The sequence below is a fragment of the Typopeltis vanoorti genome, chromosome 17 (genome assembly GCF_054136105.1).
Source record: "Typopeltis vanoorti isolate ZY-2024b chromosome 17, IOZ_Tvanoo_1.0, whole genome shotgun sequence".
NCBI classification, from domain to species: Eukaryota; Metazoa; Arthropoda; class Arachnida; order Uropygi; family Thelyphonidae; genus Typopeltis; species Typopeltis vanoorti.
Genome location: NC_143565.1, coordinates 50,455,465 through 50,472,927, shown reverse-complemented (window position 1 = coordinate 50,472,927; position 17,463 = coordinate 50,455,465). Strand labels below are relative to the sequence as shown.

At 37.3% G+C, this 17,463-nt stretch overlaps 1 protein-coding gene across 1 annotated transcript in view; it reads right to left on the bottom strand.

Annotated features, from left to right (window-relative positions):
- Positions 1-17,463, bottom strand: part of Zip102B (Zinc/iron regulated transporter-related protein 102B) — a 166,170-nt gene that overhangs the window by 44,920 nt on the left and 103,787 nt on the right. Inside the window, exon 5 of the mRNA XM_090406851.1 lies at positions 4,398-4,483. Within this exon, the coding sequence (XP_090262977.1) occupies positions 4,398-4,483 (86 nt within the window). The remainder of the gene's footprint in view (positions 1-4,397; positions 4,484-17,463) is intronic.

Here is a 17,463-nt window from a genome sequence, read left to right as displayed (position 1 = left end):
TACATCAGAAGACGTTCAGCCCAATCGCCCAAGAATACCAACATTGCCCGTTAGAGGGCACAATCAGGACTTTAGGAGAAATAATAGCTTCCTACTTCTTCCTCATTTACTGTTTTGTTGTGCCTGCATGCACGTGTCTTGTACTTAAGTTCTTGAAAATGACAACGTGACGTTGCCGAAATATTGAAATATATTAAAATTTATTTTAATGTATATCCAAGTACGTTGTAATTTCCTTAAATTATATAGTGAAAGTTGCACAGCATCATTCACACCATTATGATATACACTGATGAAGCGTTTGTTAAATAATTAAACTATATCATTTGCGATGGTTACCCTGCTACTATAACCATCCATCAGCATCAACTGCCATAATTATTTTTCTTCCTGCTTGCCACATAGCAGAAAAATTCCTCTGGATTAGCTTTGACTTGACTGGCCAATCTCCTCTCATATTCTACTTTTTCTTTTTTAACCATGTTTGTCATGTTTCTGGCCTGCACTTTATATTCTTCATGAATCTGTTCACTGCAAACTGTCTTGTACTTCCTCCATAACAATTTCTTTTGTAACACTGCTTGCTTGGTTTCACCGTTCATCCATTTCACTCCTATTCTATTTATTTGCTTAACTCTTGGTATGCATTGCTTGTGTTAGATACTGCCTTATCATTTCCCATGCAATGTCAACATATTTTCTACACAATTCACCAACCCAATGTATGAATACTAGTTAACTATGGAGCTTCTGATCATTACCCACCTTATAGTTCCACAGTTCCAGACCAACTAATTAGTATGTATTTTTTTTTAACTTTCATTTATGGAGAGAGAGAGAGAGAGAGCTAAGGTTTTTAAAAGACACTAGTTACTCGTATATCTTATGTTCTCAACATCTGTGGTGCTTTGTATATATGTGAAGACATTTATATTTCTGCTTATTTTTATTCTCTCTCTCTCTCTCTCTCACACACACACACACACCATTCTTGTATTCTGTGTGAAATATTCTGAGTGAATCATGGCTAACTGTAGATGATATAGCTAGTGGGATTGAATGTGATGGGTTTAGTGTGTTCAGGAATGACAGGGAGAATAAAATGGGGGGGAGGAGTATTGTTCATGATAGTTGATGAGCTGTAGCCAAGGAGAATAGAAGTTGAATTGCAGGATAGAGAAAAGAGCACATTTGAGGCCATTTGGTGTGAGATTGTGGCTAGCAGAACAAAATATACAATTGGGTGCTGCTATAGACCAGGTGATGGAAAAGATGGTGGAGATAGTATGCACAAGCAAATAGAAGAAATGAGTGGAAGGAGGGTAATTATTATGGGAGAGTTCAACTATGGTCGTATTGATTGGAGTGAGGAGAGGACACACGTGAAGAAGGAATTGGATTTTATGCGGTTATTAAGGGATAACTATCTGCGACAGCATGTAATGGAAAATACTAGGGGTCAGAGAGTGCTTGACATAATAATTACATCTGAGGATTTGGCTGTAACAAATATGACCACATTGCCACCAACTGGTGAAAGTGATCATAGGGTCTTGACTTGGAAGGTAGCTAAAGGTGTGGAATTTACAATTAAGACATGGTACATGTCGCATTATCGGGCTGGAAAGTATGACAAGCTTAGGAGTTTGATTGCTTCAGTGCCATGGCATGTACAACTGCAAGGACTAGAAGTTGATAGTGCATGGGAGGCAGTTAAGAATTGTTTGCATGAAGCAATGGCTGACTGTATACCTAGAGTCCGAATAATAAATCAAGTAGGGGTTAAATGGATGAATAACACCATTAAGCTTGAGCTGCAAAAAAAGAAACAACTATGGAGGGAATTTAAGGAGAAAGGTGACTGGCAGGCACAAGAACGGTATAAAGTGCAGGCCAGAAGGGTAACGAGTGTGGTAAGAAAAGCAAAAAAGGATTACAAAAGAATATTGGCCATGCAGGCTAAAGAGAATCCTAAACAGTTTTTTCGATATGTTGCAAGTAAAAGGAAAAATGTATATGGCAGAATGATTTTAAAGAATGCCGATGGTAGGGAGGTAACTGAATCAGTTGATATAGTTGAGTTACTGAGTGAGCACTTTGCAAGAATATATCATCCAGGTGGTGACATTGCAGAAATGAATGAACCAGTAGATTATACGGGAATTGTGGTGAATGAAGTTAAGGTGAGTAGTCTATTGCATAACCTCAATGTCAATACAACCGTGGGATTGGATGGTATACCAGCTCGTGTCGTACGAGAAGCGGCTAAAGAATTGTCAGTACCCTTGACCATTTTGTTTAATTTGAGTCTCGGGTCTGGGTTAGTCCCGAGGGGGTGGAAAGAAGGGAAAATAGTTCCACTGCATAAAGGTGGTTCCAAGACTGCTGTTGTAAATTACCGACCGATTAGCATTTCAGGAATCGTTGTCAAGGTCTTAGAGAAATTAGTCAAGAAAAGAATACACAGGATTGGATAGATGAAAATGGGATATTGTATGGGGGACAACATTGTTTTATGAAGGGTAGATCATGCCTCAGTAACTTGCTCACGTTTTATAACACAGTGACGGCTGAACTGGATAAGGGTAATGGGTTTACAGTGATTCTACTGGACCTTGCCAAGGCCTTTGACTGATTAGGGTTACCACATGTAACCCTAATCAGTAAACTGGAGCAGATGGGGATGGATGTAGGGTTGGTGAGATGGATAGGAGTGTGGTTGATGGAGAGATACCAGAGAGTGGTTTATTCAGGAGTTGAGTCTAAAAGACGGTTTGTGGATAGTGGTGTGCCGCAGGGCTCTGTTCTTGGACCACTACTTTTCAATTTGTTCATCAATGATATAGGAAAGGATCTGAGAGGAAGTGTTCACTTGTTTGCTGATGATGCAAAGTTGGGTAGAGCAATTGTGAGTGCACAGGATGTCAAAATTTTACAGGATGATTTGGATAGTTTGAAGGACTGGGCTAGGAAAAATGGATGTCAATTTATTAAATGTGGCAAAGTGTAAGGTTATGCATTTTGTGGTGAAAAGAATGGCAGCAGTATATCACATTGGTGGAACCGTACTCCAGGAGATTGATGAGGCCAGGGATTTGGGAGTGTTGGTGGATAGAGAATTGAAGTTTAAGGGGAACATTGCAAAAGTGACTAAATCAGCTCACCAAATCACTTGGCTTCTGAAAAATACTTTAACATGCAGAGACAAACAAGCTATTGTTCTTCTGTATTGAGCCTTGATAAGACCCCATCTGGACTACTGTACCCAGTTATGGGCACCAGGGTTTCTTCGTGATGGGGAGGAAGTGGAGAGGATCCAGAGACGAGTGACCAAGATGACAGCAGGTCTGTGGAATGAACCTTATGAGAATAGGTTGAAGATTTGTGGGTTGCAAAAATTGGTCTATAGGCAGAAAAGGGGTGATATGATTGAGACATTCAAATTACTGAAGGGTTACTATAAGATTAATCCAGAAGATATTTTTGAAAATAGGACTGGTGGTGGGAGGACTAGGGGCCATGCATGGAAGCTGGGCAAGAATGTGGTTAACAAGGGTGTTAGAGCTAGGTTTTTTACTTGGAGAGTGGTGAATGAGTGGAATAAGCTGCCAGAGTCTGTGGTGGTTGCTACGACCATGAATGAGTTCAAGGCAAGGTATGATAGATACTGTGTGAATGTCGAATAGTTCTTGACATGATGTTAGGGCCTCCCTCGATGAGTCTGTCGACTCCTTGGAGTAGCCTGGAATAATAATAATTCTTCTCATTACTTTTTTTTTTTTTTTCCAAAAGAAAAGAGTATAAATTAGGTGAAGAGGAAAAAATACAGGTAGCCCACCTAAATCAATTGAGCTGGCAAGTATGATGCCACCTTCAAACAGCTTTATGAGAAAATGGTAATACATCCTTATTATTCTTGTTTGTTGGTGCACTGTTCAGATTTTTTAATACAGGCACAATGTCAGTGAGCCAGATAATGAGAGATGGAGAAGGTATAGTTCCAGGAAATACTCATCAATCACAATTCCTTTGGCAGCTAATAAATCTACCTTCTTAATCATTATCAAAGAATTCCATATATGAGAATTTAACATTGTTAACAGAATTAAACTGATTTTTTTTTAAAACAAGTATTGTGTTATTTTCATTCAAAATCAGATGAGTAGTTCAGAGAAAGCAAAATATACTTATGTAGCAAGTAATTTTCAAAAATAAAAATATTCTTCAAACTACCCTACTAACCGAATCAAATAATTTATATAATTCGATTTTCTTTCATAAATGTACAATGAAAATGACTGCTCCAAATAATTAAGTTTTTGTTCATATATATATATATATATATATATATATATATATATATGGAGTAAGATGTTTTAGCATACAAAAATTCTCACCTTGTGTAACATTATTGCAGTAAAAACTATCATTTCTATGTCAGTATGTGATGTGGTAACTGCAGCACCCATTGCTACTCCATCAGCTATTAAAGAAAGAATTACATTCAAATTCATAATATTAAAATTTGTGAACTTTAGCATTTACCTATATGTAACAGATGTATCTATATCCATATAATCAATAGTCCAAAAAATCTGAAAATCATGTTAAAAGAAGGCAAAGAAAGAATCTAGCATTTATGCATAATAACTTGATCTGTAAAAGTACTTTACACTGTAAATAAATTTTAAACAAATAAAGCAGAGAATATTCCGTCAAAAACTGAGAATGTGATTGATAATGATGTATTAAATAGTAAAAAGTCGCATTCAAGTTTTTGGTGGGGGGGGGGGGGGGTGGGGGGGGGGGGGGGTGGGGGGGGGGGGGGGTGGGGGGGGGGGGGGGTGGGGGGGGGGGGGGGTGGGGGGGGGGGGGGGTGGGGGGGGGGGGGGGTGGGGGGGGGGGGGGGTGGGGGGGGGGGGGGGTGGGGGGGGGGGGGGGTGGGGGGGGGGGGGGGTGGGGGGGGGGGGGGGTGGGGGGGGGGGGGGGTGGGGGGGGGGGGGGGTGGGGGGGGGGGGGGGTGGGGGGGGGGGGGGGTGGGGGGGGGGGGGGGTGGGGGGGGGGGGGGGTGGGGGGGGGGGGGGGTGGGGGGGGGGGGGGGTGGGGGGGGGGGGGGGTGGGGGGGGGGGGGGGTGGGGGGGGGGGGGGGTGGGGGGGGGGGGGGGTGGGGGGGGGGGGGGGTGGGGGGGGGGGGGGGTGGGGGGGGGGGGGGGTGGGGGGGGGGGGGGGTGGGGGGGGGGGGGGGTGGGGGGGGGGGGGGGTGGGGGGGGGGGGGGGTGCTCCTAATTGACACCTCAACACTCTTAAAAAACGTTTTTCCTTCTGATATCTTAGTGATCTTTTCCTTTGCTATCAACTCTAGTTATTTTTCTTGGAAGAACAAAATCTACAAACAGATAGAGGGTACTGCCATGGGTTCCCCTCTCTCACCTCCTCATGCCAATTTTTACATGGAAAATTTTGAAAAACTAGCCATAGACTCTTCCCCTCTAAAATCTTCTATGCTAATTTTTACATGGAAAATTTTGAAAAACTAGCCATAGACTCTTCCCCTCTAAAATCTTCTATCTGGCTAAGATATGTAGATGATGTGTTCTCTATTTGGCCTCATGGCCCAGACACGTTACATTCCTTCCTCATTCACCTCAATAGTCTACATCAGCGTTTCTCAACCTGTGGTCCGCGACAATGGGACAGGTGGTTCGCAGGCAGACTTAATTAATTAAATAAACATTTTTTTTAATTATCCAAACAAATTAAAATTGAATAAGTAAAAATTATTGAAATCAAATGGAGACTTAAAAAAACCAAACAAATAGCATCAGAATGTTCAAAGGTAGAAGCAATAAAACTATATTTTCGTTCACTTCTCCACTCTTTTATTACTCGTTATTCCGGCACTACAATAATTTCTAGCAGCCAAATGACGAATAATAAGAGGGGTGAAGTGAACAACAATATAGTTTTATTGCTTCCACCTTCTCTTGCTGTTTTGTCAGATTTGAAGTGAACATGTGTTATCCACATTTCAATCAATTGCTTGTTGTTTATTGGTTCTTATTATTATTGAAGGTTTTCTTCCTTCAAAGTTGTTGTAGCTTCATGAGTATGGGTAGATGAATGAGGATGACATACAAAATTTGATATGGGTAGATGAATGGGGATTAAAGATAAATGTTGTTGTGGGCAGATGAATGAAGGTATCAGCGTGATGGCGCTGACATTCCCCATTCATTTTCCCATGGTACCAACTGCACTAAAAATGTTGTTGTGGGGGTGAGCTTAATGAGTGTGGGCAGATGAATGAGGGTTAACAAATAAAATATAAAAGTGCTATGGGTAGATGAATGGGATTACCAGCAGGACAGCACTGAAATACCATTTCATTTGCCTACAGCAAATCGGAAACTGATACCTTTATTTGTTTAATAAAAATTAAAACTTTGTTCAGTGATGATATGCTTTTAATTGTTTACTTCCAATTTAATTATGTTTCCAAATGTATTTATAAATGTTGTATAGGCATATTACTGGTGGGCTTAGAAAGGTTGAGAAACGCTAGTCTACATCCAAGAATCCAGTTTACGATGGAAAAGGAAAATAACAATAGTTTACCCTTCCTAGACACCTTAGTAACACGCCTTCCTAATGGTAGCCTTTCTTTCTCTGTATCTAGAAAGCCTATTCATACAGGCAGATACATTCACAAACTCTCCCACCACCACCTCTCTCAGCAATATGGCATTATTAAAACTCTTACCAATAGAGCCCACAATCTTTGTTCCAGTGAAACTGCCTTTTCAACCGAACTCAAACACATACACAACACCTTCCAGTGACTACAGAATTAAAAAAATAATCAAGTCCTTCCCCGACAATCTCTTCAGAAATGCCATCACCATGCCTTACATCCTTAAAAAAGTACAACTCCCATACAGCTTTTAAGCCCCACTGTAAACTTGCTACCCTTATCCATTTCACCAAAGAACAGCTCCCTCTTCTCTCAGTGCATGAAATATATAGAGTACCTTGTGTCTGTAAACTGGCTTACTTTGGACAGACAGGCAGGTCAGCATCCATTCAGTTAGAAGAACACAAGTCATATATCTGCAATCACGAATATGGTCAATCTGGCCTTGCACACCATGTTTTGGATACAACCAACAGGAACGCCTGGAAAAAAACCACCATGCTCCACCATAGTAAATTCAAAAAAGAAAGACCATTCTTTGAATCTGCATCTGCACTCAATAATCAACCAAATTTAAACAAATATGGTTGTTAAACTTCCCAAAATTTGGGAAACATTAATTATCAGAGATCCCTCTTTACATCCTAGACCACCTGCAAATGCCCATAGAGGGTGCACCACTTAGATAGGACTTTAGTTTCACTCACTATTGTATTATTTTTTTGTGTGTGTGTGTTGTTACAAAAGGTTTTTTGTAATCCCTGAAGATGTCTCTGTGATGGAGGCGAAATACTGGAAGTATTAAAATTAGTTTTAATCCTTTCTCTTTGCTGATAATATTCCATTAAACCCCCAACATGAATTCTTCACAGCACTTAAGCCTCAACACACGGAGTATGCGAAATGGCCTTTCCCATAATGCATAGCATATATATTCTGTAAGGATATGTGCTTTGCATTGTGGAATGCTAAGGCAACTGATATGAAGTCATTAGCCTCTGTATACAAGTAGCCCAGTCGTGAAGTGACTTCACGTGCAAACCTTGCTTGCTTACACTTGGATAAAGAATGAAACCAAGAATTAAGATTACATAATACGACCTCAAAAACATCTTTCAAATTTGGAAGTGAAACTTGGTTTCTAAAACAAAAAAAACAGACAAACAGTTGAAGCAGCACAGATGAAGTTTCTAAGACCTCTCCTGGGACTCACTAGATTAGATAAAAAAGAAAAACACAGAAATAAGAGAAGATTATATTATTTTTATTATTCCTGATACCTCCAAGGAGTCTGATGACTCATCGCAGGAGGACACCTACAACTGTCTCAACCACTACACCGAACCTTTACTACAAATCATCTCCATCAATGCCTTCTATCGCCCACCACCACAACTAGTATTTTTTGTCTGTAAATTGCATGTGTTCTGAAGGGCCGATTTGTCTGTATATTTGTCCATATACAGAAAACATCCCTTCCCTACCTTGCCCACCCAGGGGTTTACAAAATTCAGGGCACCTGCAACCTACCCTACCTAGGGAAAACAGGATACACTATCCCCCCCAATAAGAAAAGATGAACATAAACGTCACATTAAATTCCTCCACTATGGTAAAACAGGCCTATCAGACCATGCACTTAAAACATGTCACAGAATCAACTGGAAAGGCACCTAGTCTCTACACTGCACCAAAACCTGGTTTGAAAGAAAGTTCAAGGAAGCATGAGAAATGCTGAAACATCATCCAAATCTAAACAAAAATGATGGATTAATAAGTCCAAGAATCTGGAGGACAGTATGGGAAATTTTCTTTCTCTTCCATATAGCATCCAGAACATGAGGGTAGAACCCCAACACAAGAAAACCATAATATAAGAGGATTGTAGAGATATGTTTAATGTGGTTCCACTATAAAACTTTATTTTTATTTATTTAGTTTGGTTATCGAGTTATATATATATATATATATATATATATATATATATATATATAACCCGAGTTTCTCCTGGAAACTCGGGTTTTTCGTCCCGCATACAGACAAATTGTCCCTTCAGAACACATGCAATTTACAGACAAAAAAAATACTAGTTGTGATGGGCGGTAGATGGCGTTGATAGAGATGATTGGTAGAGGTTTGGTGTAGTGGTGGAAACAGTTGTATAGTAGGTGTCCTCCCGCGATGAGTCTTTGGACTCCTTGGAGGTGTCACGAATAATAATAATAATACATATATATATATATATATCAGTTTTATCTATGTCACAACTTAGCTTCATATAAAATAAATTCATCTGGTTAATTTTGGGATAACTGTTTGTTTCCCTCATAATGCTCTTTTCCACCTTTTTGGCTTAAAAATTCCTTTAAAACTATTTCTTCCCTAAACTACAAATTTTTTTAGAACGTCATCTCTGTTCTAATCAATGCCACAGCTGCTCTATTATTCTATCTCACTCACTAATTTAACTTCCTCTTACGAAGTACAATCTTTGCACAACCGCATTAATGCCTAACGTGGTAAGTAACATGGTGGTAAGATGGTAGTTGCATGTTGTAAACAAGAGTGCAGTTCTTCAATACTGTCAAAATCAGATTTTCACGAAATGTTCAATATTCTTTTCTCTCAAATTTATGTAATTTTTACAAATAAATATCACAATCGCATACTTTGCAATGGGTGATAAGTATACAAAGATTTCTTATATAAACATTTCTAATTACAAAAAATAATGATTTTTTTTGCTATACATTTAGGAAATGTTTACATACATGATAAATAATAAAATCAAAAGTTATCCTTTCCTTTTTAATTATTTATTCAATCAAAATCAGTCACCACTAAAAAAATAACTTAAGGTAATCTGATATTGCAAAATAGCACATATCCTACAACTCCATCAGCTGGACCACCTTGGAGTATACTGCATTCCATGTTCCTGCAAACTATCCTACTTTCTGCAAACAAGAACAGCAAATATCCACCTGGAAGAACACAGGAATTATGTCCATTATTTGCAATACAGATATTCTAAAGTAGCAGACCATACCAATAGATACAGATCACTAGATGCAGTGAAAGAAAACCTCATGAGAAGCTATAAATCTGAGAGATTTTTCCTAGAGTCTGTCTTGGCATTAACACATATCAAATCTCAGCAAATTCGGCTGCCTCGCTCTACCTAAAATCTGGAAAACCATCATCATTAGACTTTCAGCTAGTTTCTATCATTGCACCCATAGAGGGCACCAGTTAGGAATGTAGGATCCTGCTGCTCATACTCAGTCTGTGTTTGCTTTTGTACTAATGTGCCTGCATGCAAGTGCTCAGTATTTGTGCTCATGATGATGCCTAGGTAACCTAAGCAAATTATTGGCATAGTAATTTATTAACTAAATAAATTTATTGTTATCTTAAACATGTTTATTCCACTAAACATTAACACAAGCACAAGTATAGATTATATATTGCTATGTATAATGTTCTATTTGCAAATACAACTGGAAATATCTGAACAGCTTTTATTTTGAACTATTTACCATGTGCCATTACCAGATCTACAAAACTTAAATACAGATCCTTTTTATGTTCCCATGATTTCTAAACTGTCTGTTGTAAAGGAAAATTCTGATCCTGAAAATCCGAGCTTCTTCTTCCCCAAATTTCTTTTCTACAATTTTTTTAACCTCTTTGCAAGTATGCATGCATAAATATTATCTCAAATACCTTAGTATTTGGAAATTCCCATATCGAATTTTATTTCTTCTTTATAGATGCGAGTACCAAGTTGGTTCTATTCCATTCAACCAGTAGACCAAAACATCCAAAATATTACTTACTGCAGTTGCTTTTCCATATATTATCAGGTTTCTGATGACTTTCTTTCCACACATAGCACTAACATACTATCAGTAAACCTATAGTTTTTTGTGGGTCACATAAAAAAAAAAAGTATTACTATGTAACTCTGATTCAATTTTTCTTGAATTTTTTAACCACTGTTCTCTCACTGGTCATTATATGCCACATTTTTTTAAAGTTAATTATTCCAGATTTTCAGAATATCCTTATTATTTGAACTATGAAAAAACAGTACTCTTACATCCATTCCTAGGCTTTTTTCAATATCCTCTAGAACATTTTGCCAACTTTGTGATATTTAATTTCTGCAGTCACAGCAAGTCTTCCCCAGATTTTGGTTTGGCTACTTTTATGCGCAGCTTTCTTTTCCCACCCCCAAATTCTCTCTCTCGAACACAGCGCATCTATGGCTTGCTAAAAACTTTAAATATGATTTCTTCTTTTCAAAGACTGACTAAATCTTCTTCTTCAACCTTTTGATTCTGTCCACTGTCTCCTCTATGATTTTCCAGACCACTCGGTTTTCTGCCTTATCCCATCCATCTCACTCCTGCAATTTGTTCCAGTTCATCCCTCCACCTTTTTCTCAGTCTTACTCTCTGTCTTGTTCCATCCATTTGGTCTCCACTCTGTTGTTTTTCTAGTCCATCTCCCATCACTGCATCTGGCAATATGGCCAGCCCATCTCCACTTAGCCTGTTTAATGTATTTTACAATATCCATAACACCTGTTTGCGATCTTATCCAGGTATTTGTCTTCCTATCTCTTAATATTATATTTAGCAAACTTCTCTCCATGTGATGTTGTGTTATCAGCTTTTTGTTTAGGGCTTCTGTTATTGTTAAGATCTTGGAGAAAGTAGTGAGGGACCGTATACAGCACTGGGCAGATGAGGGTAATGTTATCTGTGAGAGTCAACATGGATTTGTTAAAGGGCGCTCTTGTTTTAGCTCTCCGTATGTTAGGACAGGAAGTATGCACTGGTCGAAAGCTTTCCTTTTTAGACTCATAGGGATGTCCCTTCTGAACATGTCTCTCATTTTCCCATAAGCCATCCATCCAAGGTGAATTCTTCGTTCAATTTCTTTTCTTTGGCAATCCTCAAAGAATAATAATCGGCCCAAAAATGGTTTATGTATTTATTCATTATTATTTTTGTTTTTTCTCTATTTATTTTTAATTCACTTACTCTGGAGGCTTCATTTAGCTGATTTAGCCTTTCTTCCAGATCTTCAAGATTATCTGCTATTAGGACAATATCATCTGCAAATTTCAGATGATGCAGTCTTTCTCCATTTATGTTTATTCCTTTTGTTTCCCAATCAAGACTTATAAAGACTTCCTCTAGTGTAGATAATTTGGGAGATATGGTGTGGCCTTGCCGGATGCCTTTTTGTATTGGGAACTTTTCACTGTTTTTATATAATTTAATTACAAAAGTTGCATGTAAATATGTTTTAGTGTTTCAATATATGGTTTCTTAGTTCAGTGGATTTCAAGTGCTTTTAGTGATGCAGATATTTTAACTGAATCAAATGCTTTTTCGTAGTCTATATAGGCCAGGCATAAGGGTTTATTGTATTCAATTGATTTTTCAATGAGCTGTCTTAATGTGTGAATATGGTCCAAAGTACACTTGGTCGTCGACTTATGACCGACTTCCGTTCTGGCTGACAGGTCGTAAGTCGGCCATATATTTATTAACAGTATTCTTTAACCTTTCTAATCTTTTTATCATCTTTATAATTTATTTTTATAATCTTTTAAATTTATAATTATGTATATTGTACATAATGTGAAAAATAATACTGTACATATTGTACTGTAAACACAAAAATACAATCTAAAATTAATGTAAAAATTAATACAAATGAAATTTACAAAATCAATTTTTAATCTTTGCTTGTGCTGGGTTGTGGATCGTCAAGGTCATGTTCTTGGGTTGAGGTAATAGATGTTCTCTTGATGAGGAACATGCTGAGCTTTGTTTGAACAGTTTGTTTCTTTTTTTCTTCATATACCTCACGATAACAATGCACAGAATCTTGAATGATATGTTCAACCTTTGTGAATCGTTCGACATTAGGGTCCATTGCTTCAAAACTGGCGAGAGCTTTATTCAGTTGCGAAAAAGAATCTGATAAACTCTTTGCAGTGAATTTCTTTTCTGGCTCCTCTTCTTCTTTCTCTTCTTCCTCTCTCGCTTTTTCTTCTGACACTCTCTGTGCTTCCAATTCAATCAACTCTTCATCTGAAATTTCTTTTATTTCACAATCTAGCAACTCTTCTACGTCTTCTATTTCACATTCTAATTTAAGAATTTTTGCAAGTTTAACAAATTTACTGTAATCACTTCCAGTTCCTCTCCTTTTTCAAATCCTTCAAATGTATTCACATAACATTTTAGACATATTTTCCAAATTCCCGACATACAAATCTTTGTTACACATTCCCATGCAGTCGAAATATTCTTGATACACTGAAGAATGTTGTACTGCTTCCAAAAGTCTCGCAAAGATAAATCAACATCAGAATCTATCGCTTCGATGGCTTGTGCGAATGTCGTTCTGAGGTAGTGAACCTCGAATGCTGAAATAGCACCCTGATCCATGGGTTGAATGAGAGCGGTTGTGTTAGGTGGTATAAAAACCACTCTAACATCACGTTGAAGGTCGTCCAGATGTGGAGAGTGGCCAGGTGGTCATGCTAAAACATGACCTTCTTTTAGTAAACCCATGCTGTTCCTTGCAAAATATAGCATGTTTGTCTACCTATTTCCGTATGTAAGTTCTTACCACCTTCTCTAAAATGTTCACTACCCCACCAGAGATACTGATAGGTCAGTAGTTAGACACATCAGTTTTTCCACCACCCTTATTCAATGGAACTATCGTACATTCTTTCCATTCCTGTAGTATCATTCCTGAACTGAGTCTCAAGTTATACAAACATGTGAAAGGGGTAGCCAATTCGGCTGAACATTCCTTTAGCAAACGGGCTGATGTTCCACCTGTCCCTATAGACAAATTCTTATCCGGGTTATGCAACAGCTCTTTAACCTCATTTTCATGAACCTCTAACTCTTCATGCAATGTAGCAGTAGTAATGTGCACCATATTACATACACCTGGTTGATATATCTCAGCAAAGTGAGCACTCATTAACTGAACAATCTCATTAGCTTCCGACACTCGAGTACCATCTGCACTCAATAAAGTTATTCTCCCACATTCATTCTTTCTTTTGCTTGCAGCATAAAGATAAAATTCTTTTGGATTGCTTTAGCTTGCATGGCCAATTTCTTTTCATACTCCGATTCAGCTTTCCTCACAATACTTGTTACTTTTCTGGCCTGAGCTTTATATATTTCATAACTCCTTTCACTCTTATTCTCACAATATTCTTTCACCTTCTTCTCCTTGTGGATCTCTTGCTTAATAAGGTTGCGCATCCATTTCACTCCCAACCTATTTATTCTTCAAACACTAGGGATACATTCATATACCACTTCATTCTTTTTTCAAAGATTCCCATGCATTGCTGACATTTTTCCCATTCAGTAACTGATACCATGGGACCAAAAATATTATCCTCCTAAGTTGATCATAATTTCCAGCTTTATAGTTCAGCATGTATCCTGTTTTAATCGGAGTATCAATACAATTAGATACTTCCAAAGAAAGTACAGCATGATCACTGTCACCAATTGGTGGTAAAATAGCCATATTCTTGACAGAGACCCCTTCTGAAAGCTATTAGCAAATCCAAAACTCTTTGACCTCGAGTTCCTTCTTCCAAATGTTACTTGAGAAAGCCGCCTCGCAACAATTCAATAAATTTCTCTTCTTTCTTATCATGAGATTTCTCTTCTACCCAATCAATGTTTGGAAAAGTAAAGTCACCCATAATGATCATTCATTTGGTACCCATAAGGCTAAATTGCCGATGCATTTCTTCGTCCCCTGCAAACTGAGCCGCCAGGTCGGTACCAACACCTAGCATATATTTCATTCTGTTAACCTCCACTTCACATCAAATAGACTCAAACTCACTGCTACATGGGACATTGTTACCATCATTGTTTTCTTGTGTTTCTATCCTAACTGGATTTAAGTCATCTGATATCATTAGTAGCACTCCTCCTCTCCTATCTCTTCTGCCATTCCTAAAAATAGTATAAAATATAATATATAATATTATATATTATATAATTATAATATATATATTATAATCATATAATAATATAATTATTATATAATTATAATAATAATTAAAAAAAGGGGGCCAAGGGGCCCTGACCCCCTCCAAAAGAAAAAGGAAAAAAAAAAAAAAAAATTTCCGAAAATCTTTTCCTAATTAAAATTCTTTTTCTTTTTTTTTTTTTTTTAAATTTATGTTGTGTCGTGTCTTCTATTTCTATGCTACTTATGAATTAGCAGTCACATAGGGTGGGAATACCCTATAGAGCTCAGGAATCCTGGCCGCTGTGAATGCAAGGCAAACTAAGTAGTGCTCAGGTGCTACTTCGTTTGCACGAGCGGGGCCAGAGGAGATTACAGGTATAATATATTGGCAATCACTGCAGATGCTCAGTCATAGCTCGTATGCAATGCATAGTATGTATTCTCAAATCGTCTACTCAACTCCCCCCTCCCCCAAGATTAAATCTTGAGTGCTCGGCCCCCCTCTAAGATTAAACCCTGAGTGCCCCTCATAATGTGTGTGTATGTGTATATATATATATATATATATATATATATATATATATATATATATACACACACACACATATATATATATATATACACACACATATATATATAGAGGTAACCCTAGTATAACGCGGTACTTATATAACGTGGTCTACAAATTGTAGTAACCCTTGTTGAATGCGCTATTTATACAATGCGGTTTCGATATAAGACGGTCTACAAATTGTAGTAATCCTTTATCTTTTCATATATTTTTCAACACGCAACTTAAAAATCAAATTTTATCTTAGTTAAATTTGCGTCTACCCTATCGCGCATGTAGTTATAAGTAGCGAATTTATGTTAGGGTAAATAGCCTTTAGCACACACGTACGTCAATTGTTTGCCGTATAAAATATTTATTGTTGAAAATCGTTTTCTGCTAGGAAAGCGCATTAAAAATCATAAGAGTGTTAATCTCAAGCTGAGCACTTTATTTTTTGGTGAGCTATGTACAATATGTAATGCTTTGTTTATGTAAAACATTTATTTTTATAGTAATGGCCACTTAGAGAGGTTTTGCAATATGGTTGAAAATGAAATTAGTGAATTAATTGATGAGGAAATAGATTTAAATTAGGAGGAACTGGTACAATTAATAAACGACGTCGAACCAAATAGTGGGGAAAGTTCTGCCAAAGATTCTGATTGCGATGAATCCGTTAACGAATTCAGTTTAAAGAAATTAGCAGAAGAATTGAACTTGGTAAGGAAGTTATTTTATGGATAATTATCTCTCAATGGAGCGCTCCAGAAAATTCAAGAGACAATTGGATATTTGTCTTGTTACTGATTTCTTGATAACTAAACCAGCCGAAATATGTAATGAGAATTATACAAATGATGTCCAAGAGATTTCAAGTGATCACGACGTCTGGCCACTCGTAAATAAAGAATATCTACAAAATGTTATTTTTGAAGAGAGTGATGACGATTAAAATATGCACTTTATTTTATTTTGACTAATATATTTATGTATTATGTGCAATGAAGTTTATGTACAATTTATAATTTTATACTATGTGTTTGTTTCATAGTTTATGTTTTCTTAACTTACATGAATTACTTGAAATAAAATATATATTTTTGTTGGATATGCCATTGTTTATATAATCTTTAAAAAAAAAAAAAACGAATTCGGAACCTAACCCTACTTTTTCTATGTGATCTGAGTCTCGCATAACGCGATTTATATAACGCGCCATTTCTATGGAACCTAACATCTGCATTATACAAGGGTTACCTATATATATATATATTAAGTCCTGAACAGAAATTCAGCATGCATTTATCATTAAGATTAGCTGTGCTCCTATTTCTCTAAATTTTCCCAAAACATATCTAGGAATTCATTTCCTGTTTGCTGTTTATGTCTTTAACAAGCATCAATTTTTCTTCTTTCTTTAAGAAAGAATGAGGAAAAGTTGATTCTTCCTTAATGAAATCTTCTGTGGAATCATAAGTACAGATATGTCTCATTGTCCAATACTTCTTGATGGTGCCAATCTGCAATAATGTGAAATTAGGGATCCACATCACTTTACCCAAAATTGCCTGCTATTCAAGAAGTATCCTGTTTAGTATTGAATACTATAATAACTTTTCCCTTCCCTTCTCAGTATTTTCTGAATATAACAACTTAGTTTTAATTTAGAAGTATCGCACCTGTTTTTGTTTCCTTTGTCTCAGTACTGCCAATTATGCAACCATGGTATTTCTGTAACTGATCTGCCAGTTCCACTTATTTTCCCATTAATACTTCTTGATGGTGCCAATCTGCAATAATGTCAAGTTTGGGTCGTTCCAGTAATTGACTTATCACTGTCCTGGTTCCCTAAGACAATGAGAGCTTTGTTTATCCAAGCAAATGCCCAACACACATGATATCTGATTATGCCATAGCATAACATCTGTCTGTAGTTTGACCACAACAGAATACAATTTGATCAGCTTAGTTACAAAGTGCCAGTCCATCCTTGTTTCTTCAGTATCCAGTAAATATATATTAATGGGACAAACCATGGGAAACAAACAGTGAAGAACAATGAGTTACCAGTCTGAGTCAGTTCTCCACATTCCTATGTGGTGGTCTGTGTTCTCTTAAGTTATCCTTTTATAAATTAAACTGGCAGTACTGAACCATCAATAGTATCATAATC